Source organism: Haliaeetus leucocephalus, unplaced genomic scaffold (assembly GCF_000737465.1).
Source record: "Haliaeetus leucocephalus isolate CR32 unplaced genomic scaffold, Haliaeetus_leucocephalus-4.0 Scaffold678, whole genome shotgun sequence".
NCBI lineage: Eukaryota > Metazoa > Chordata > Aves > Accipitriformes > Accipitridae > Haliaeetus > Haliaeetus leucocephalus.
This window is the reverse complement of record NW_010973114.1, coordinates 2,259,669-2,266,629: the sequence shown is the minus strand read 5'-3', so window position 1 is coordinate 2,266,629 and position 6,961 is coordinate 2,259,669. Positions and strand designations below refer to the sequence as shown.

The 6,961-nt window shown below is 45.5% G+C and overlaps 1 protein-coding gene across 1 annotated transcript in view; it reads left to right on the top strand.

Moving 5' to 3' along the window:
- The first annotated feature begins 3,375 nt into the window (after positions 1-3,375).
- MDGA2 (MAM domain containing glycosylphosphatidylinositol anchor 2) overlaps positions 3,376-6,961 on the top strand; it is a 244,219-nt gene continuing 240,633 nt past the window's right edge. Inside the window, exon 1 of the mRNA XM_010579851.1 lies at positions 3,376-3,552. Coding sequence (XP_010578153.1) covers positions 3,376-3,552 — 177 coding nt within the window. The remainder of the gene's footprint in view (positions 3,553-6,961) is intronic.

Below are 6,961 nucleotides of genomic sequence, written 5' to 3'. Positions count from 1 at the left end.
ACGTCAACATATAACGAGATGTGGTGAAAGGTCAGGCTGGCACCATTTTTCATCTGAAAGAAGAAATCTCATCGTGCTGCACAACTTCTTTGCAGCAGAAGTTAGGCGGGGTTGTCCTTGGGTTTGTTGTTAAGGCTTTTCCTTCTGACCTGACACTTAGCTTTCCTTGCGTCGTGTGCGCGCGTTGCCGGGAACAGCACCGTGATGGATTCTTTCATGCAATATTTACTGCCTATAATCACAAGACAAATTCTTCTAAAGTGCCACAAACAAAATAAATGCTAAGTATATATTACTTTAATGTCTCATCTGCTATTAAATCCTTGGAGGCATATTTCAGAAGTAGCTGTAATGAATATTCCTGCAGTAGAGAGGGAGGTGACATTTCATAATTATGCAATGTCTTCTAAACCATAAGACTTTAAAACTCAAAGAAGTAAGAATGTTTTTTATTTTCCTTTATTCGTTTGATCTCCTCTTAGAGCAGTGTATTCTTTTGCCATAATAACACACAAGGGGGTATTTTTTCTTTTCTATATTGCCTTCCCAAACCTAATGGATATGGAGCAGTGGCGTAGACACTAAAATGAAGGACACTTCAAATGTAATTTGAAGTTATATGAATATAATATGAATGAAAAATGTAATATTAATGTAATATGGATTTAAAAGGCAGCAGGATGTTGGCATAATGTTGCTGACTCTTCTAATTTTATCAGAAGTCTCATGATCTATGCTGAACCTTGTTTTACCTTTCTGCTCTGTGGCTCTGCTTTAGCATGTCAGTATTTTATTATTTGTATTGTGGAGATCATAAAAGCCCCAGTGGTGGCCCAAAGCCCTGTTGTACAGCGGCTGTGCATGGCAGAGCAAGGAGGATGCTCTGTGTCCTGGGACATTGAACTCTTGAAGCATGTGGAGGGGAAGCAGCTCTTCCTAGCACAGGGAAAGCTTGGTGGAGCATTATTTCTGCTGTTCTACTTAGAAAAGATAATAATAATTAAGAATTAACAGGTTCTTTTAAGGTCACAGTGTGACACATGGGGCTGACTCCTAAACAAGGACATCTCTGTCTTTGCAGGAGAGACAGTGAGCTCCATGGGAAGAGCAACCTGGATCTGTGGTACAAAGGGATGGATAGATTTGATTTTTTTTCTTCTAAGCAGTAAATAGCATCTTTAGCCTTGCAAAGTGCCAGCTGTGTAATCATACGGGGAGGATGCTGGGGCTGCAAAACAGTTCTCCTGAGCAGTAGGAAAGCAAAGCTGAGGTAGCTCCTGTGTATGGAGGCAGGTGGATACACTTGCCTGACTAAACGTGACCATAGGCTGAGCGTTGTGTGTATATTCAGTCATCGTGTCGTACTTGGAAATAACTGATGCTAGGGAGCAATTTTTGCTGGCCTCACAAAACTGCCAAGAGCAGGGATGCATTGGTCTTCAGCCTGTATTCATCTTTGCTAAATAGGGGCTGCCTGCAGATGAGAGGAGACGGCGAGCTGGTCTTTGAAACTCGTCGCGCGGTGGCTCGAGGAGCAGAGCTTGCTGGAGGCTTTGCTTGAGCTCGCTGCCGTTGTCGCAGCTGGAACTGCTGGGCCACCCCTGTCTGATGGCAGGCTGTGAGCCTGGGGTGGGGGGGGCGACGCTTTTTGCTCTTGTGCCCACTTGGTTAGTCTTGAGTGGGCCCACCAAGCTGTTGTCTTGGCCGATCTGGTGGTCTTCTAGACCTGCGTCACCTCGTACCATTAGACTTTGTGAGCGCACCAGTAACGTGGGAAACATCCCTTCCCTGCACGAGCTCTTCTGCCTAAGCTGGTGCTCTGCAGAGAGGGTCTGCCAAGGACAGATTTCTTAAACACTTACTGAAGAGGTTAACTTAGGCCAAGCACGTTGAAAAATGAAAAAATATAGTAGGCTGAGTTGCACAGGGGCAACACAAGGTAGTTGGGAATATTGGGCTTAGTCATTACAGACCGAAATAATTATTCTCTTCCTGTTCATTTAGTTGACCTGACACTGTCCTGTTCAGGGTCCTTTGCTTGAGTCTCATTTTCTTCAGCCTCTGGAGAGCGAGGGTCAGAAATTTGAATTATTAGCAGGCTTGTATCAATTCTAGGCATTGTGCAGCAGTTGATACCACAACAGACTGTGTCAACTGGGAGCCATGGGGGGGTCAGACCAGTATTGGCACGGTCGTGGGGGGTCTGCAGGGGTGCCCCAGCGATGCACCCCAGGAATCCCACGTGCGCTTGATGTGGGTGTTAGCTGAGCAATTGCAGGTTGTTCAAAGAACCAGCAGAGTGGTGCGAGAGGGAGGCGATGTGCAGCCCAGAGCCCTGAAAACGGAGCTGTGGTCTTGGGCAGGGGGGTACAGCTGCTCCAAGGGACCTGGGGAGCACGCACCAATGTTATCCCAGCAGCACGGGGCTCCTGTCTGTGGGAAACTGGACTGGGAGCTCGACAGCTTCGAGTCCTGTTGGGCTCAGCTCTAATTGTTCTGCTTGTTGGTTGTGATTTAAGACTTCAGTTAGGACTTTAAGATTAATCCACTTTTACTGAACAGGAGCAGCACACAGATGAGCAGAGAGGGTGAAATACCAGGTCTTTAAAACTCTCCAGAATTAAATTTTATCTCTTCTGCTGTTTAGTTTATGTTACTTTATTTGGCAGTAGGACTGTAACTCGGCTTTCTTATCCTATCGATCCACTCTGAAAATTTTAATAGTTGTGAATTTTGCGGTTCAGAAGTAAAGAAAATTGTAGAGCCAGGAACATGCTTTGGAGACTTGCCAAAGCAGAGCAGTGATTTGTACCTGCGGTATTAGCAACAACATTGCAGTTTTCCTACATGTACAACCTGTAAAACAGCGTAACTTCCTGTAGTTCAGGTTGCATATACAAGAAAATTAAAGTAAGGGTTCTGCTTGAACTTAACCTCTGGTCCAAATCCTGATCCCTTTGGCAGCAAGAGGATTTTGGTATCGACTTTGAAAGGAAGCAGCATCAGTCCCACTGTTTCTCCTGCTTAATTTTAATGGTTTAATTAAGGCTTCTCATTTGCATAATGAGTGTGATAATGCATTTAGAAAGATATATAATAAAAAAGAACAATAACGCGGAGTTCATTTGGAAACGGAAACAAAAATAACTGGAATGCAAATGAGATTGCAAAGGTTTTGTTCAGGGGATCGCTAGGTATTAATAAATACCGTGGCAATCCCTTCTGGTGCCCGATACTCGCGTGCTGAGTAAGCAAGGGTATTCTCCATGGTGAAAATACTCAGCTCCAGCCTCGGTCCTCCCAGCTGGGGGGTATGCAGGGATCCCAGGCTGCTGCAGTGGAAATGGGTCTGAGCAAAGCCCGGGGGTGCAGGCGATGACGCTCACCTGGTTTCTCTCTCTGGGTCTTGCAGCCCCCCCCACTGTGCGGATCGTGCACTCGGGCCTGGCGTGCAACATCGAGGAGGAACGCTACTCGGAGCGGGTCTACACCATCCGCGAGGGCGAGACGCTGGAGCTGACCTGCCTGGTCACCGGCCATCCTCGGCCACAGGTGAGCCCCCGCCGTGCCCGGTGGCAGCCTGCCACTGGTCACCGCACCTCTCCTCTGCTCGCTCTGTCTCTGAGCCCGGGTAGGTTGGCTTCATCTTCTGCTACGGACTAGACTGGTGCGGGGTGCTAGACATCAACGCAACGGGATCCCGGGTGGGGTGGGGGGATTTGTCCAGGCTGTTGGTTTGATATTGAGGTGTTGCAGAAGGAACACCAACAGCAGAAAAGTCTATGATTCTTTTTTTTGAATGCCTGGCTAGGAACGCGATACTAAAATCAGCAAGTCTATGTTGTACGTTAAAATGGGGTCCCGACGTGGGTGTTTGGGGTCCATGGAGGTTGGTAGAAGGAAAGGAAAAATAAATGTGAGGGCAGGGACAACTGCAAGTAGACAGTATGCACCAGAGTGAACAGCTGGAGTTGGGGGCACGTGAGAGCTCGGGGGAATCTCGCTGCGTGCCTGGCTGTTGGACGTCATTGGAACCACAGTGTTGCAGCCCTACAGAAAACAAAAGTCAAACAGAAAGAAGCTACCCATTTCCAGGCCTAGCTCTGTTTTATAGCATCACATTCAAAGCCAAAGAGTCTTGTCAGCTTGTGCTACAGCTGTGTCCCCCTGTCACCCTCCCCCTTTGCCCAGGGTACTCTGCTAACAGGTCATTTTAGGTCGGGACTTTTTAAGACCTGTGCAAGTGTAATGCTTTATTCTGCCCCCCTCTCTGCTTTTCCATTTCCATCTTTTCCTTTGCTCTTTGAACCAAGCCTGTTCTCTGTTCCCTCTTCTGCCATTGCCACTCTGCCTTCTCTGTGGATAAACAAGCTGAGTACTGAGAGCTGAGGGTGCGTCTGTAATTAGCCAAGATTACCACATTTCACAGTGCACGTATTTGTATGAGATTTTGAACACTAGAATAGCTTGCAAGGATTTTCTCTGCAAGGTGGTGAATTAAACACCTCCCTCTTGGAGTAGCATAGGACAGGCAGGAGCTGTGAAGTGCAGTTCGCCGGGGTGGGAGCTGGGGAAGGGGGATTCACTGGGGACCTCAAGTCTGCAGATGAGTGATATTCCTCCAGGAAGGAGAGATGTGCTGATTTTCTGCCGTTTATTCTGTAGCTCTTTCCAGTTTAATGAGAAGATTTAAAAATAAAGTTGAAGTTTAGCCTGTGCTGGTTCCAGGGAAGGCATAGGTCAGGCTGTGTCTTAGAAAACTTTACTTTAACTGCACACAGTTGCACTCTCTCAGCTGCAGTCACACATTAAAGCCACGTTCTAAAACAAGCCTTTTTTCTTTTAAACTAAGTGATGTCTATCTAGCCTTTGCCAAGTGAAGGAGAAAGGAAAGAAAAAAAAAAGGCCTAAAAAAAAAAAAGACTGGGCTAAGTGTCTATTTTTCATAACACCCCAAGTAAGATCAGTGGTTTTAAGATCAGTTCTGTTGTTATGTTTGAGTAGAAGTAAATAGCACGTTCATATGCAGGCAGAAAAGAGCAGGCTAAAGGTAGGCTGACACTTCCAGTGAGCTTCTTTGGAGCATGTTTCTTTCTCAAACCATCTCTTCCATCTGCTCCAGCAAAGCTGACCAGCAGCCTGCAAGGTTTGGTGCAGCCGAAATCAAAGATCCCTCTCAAACCTGCCTGCCTTGGAGGCTCGAGGCAGCTTCAAAGCCAGCGGGGCCGTTATCCATCAGGAAATGCTTTGGACCGGCTATGAAAAGTGCCGTCTTGAGCAGTAACAAAGCTTATGATGTTGCTGAATCAAAAAAAACCCCCGTGTTCAACCAAAACGTCTTATCAAGAAAACAAGCACACGGCTGCTTTTTTCACAAAAATCTCTAATTTCTTATCTGGGATTCAGGATAGAAAATTGATTTCTCTTAGTTTTACCTGTTTATAGATTTTTTTTTTTTTTGTCAGCCAGCACCTTGGTCTGCTCTCTTGCGCTCGGTCTCTTGTTACAGCTCTGAGACTCGCAATATTTTTTGCAGATTAATTGCCTGAGAGCAGGGGGATAGTTTTGGTAGTCTCAGATGGGTGATTCTGCAGAGAAATACAGGAGGCTTGGCAGGGTTGCATTTGAACATTAGCCTTTTTATGACCTTCCTATTAAATTTCCATCCAATTTTAGTGCTCCAAAAAGTAAAAAAAAAAAAAAAGCCTAAGACACCATAGCTTTTTGTGTTGTCATATTTAAACTTCAGCATGCTACTCTGTGGGAGCCGCAGCCCCTTGGACTCGTTGCCTGTGAAATTTGGCTTCTCTTAACAAAGACTGCTGTGAATCACACCAACATTTGTGTTGCTTTTGTCAGTGGGGCTGCTGGGGAAAAGCACTGATCTGGGGTCAGGCAGGAGATCAGGGTGGATGTAAAATCAGGAAGCTGGTGCTCGCTGTTTCCAGCTGTCAGAGAACTACTCTCACTTGCCAATAATTACTCTTGGGTATTTTAAATACAGATAGTGTAAGACTTTTATTTATTTTGCTTATTGGATGCATTCTGCTTTATTGGATGCATTCTGCTTTATGGCCCTGGTTCTTTAGGGGGAGGTCTGCAGTGTGTTTCTGTTGTGGCTAAGAGGCAGTGGCTGGGTGGCAGGGGTGATATGGCATTTATTTTTAAGCCTTCCTTTTTTATATGTGCAGAATTTGTATATGAAACTTGTTAAAATATTATTGGACTCTCATGTTCAGACAGCATTTATGAGATGGGTTTGAGGGGGAGTATCTGGTAAGGTGCTTCCTATTCTCCTTGCAAATGGAAGTGGTGAAAATACATTTTTTATTTTCTTTTTTCTGCAGGAGACTTCCATCCATATTTTGTGGTAATTGCCAGTCTTTTCAGTACTTCAATTTTTCACTGATTTTTCCACAGAAGGTTATCATATTTGGTTTGCAAATTGTATGGAAATTATTTTCAAAACGATATTTTATCAGACCCTGGGAAGTGAGTTTATAAAATACGTAATTATGTATCTATTCTAAGAATGCTATTCAACTTGCATGTGTTTCTCAAACTTTTTCAATTACTACTGGCATACATAGAAACTCTTTGTTTTAAACACCGTAAGAAGTAAGCAACCCTGCACCAGGCATTTATAAAATCCCCTATTGGCGTTCACTCTATTCCCTCCCTTCAAGTCATGAGTGGGCAGAAAACACACACGAACTGAGGAGAAGAGGACGTGGTGCAAGTGCGCTGTGGGTCAATTGATGAGACCGTCCGTCCTGCACCCTTCTTCCAAGAAGTGGCCTTTGCAGCTGCTGGCGTGATTTGGCTCTCCGCCTTGCAAAAGCTCTTCAGTCTCTGGAGCTGTTGTGGTTTTGGTTCTCGGAGGCTGCATCGCGTTCACTTCTCCCACCGTGGCAGTAACCAAGTCACACTGCAGTAATGACTGCCGGCTGATGCTGGCCCC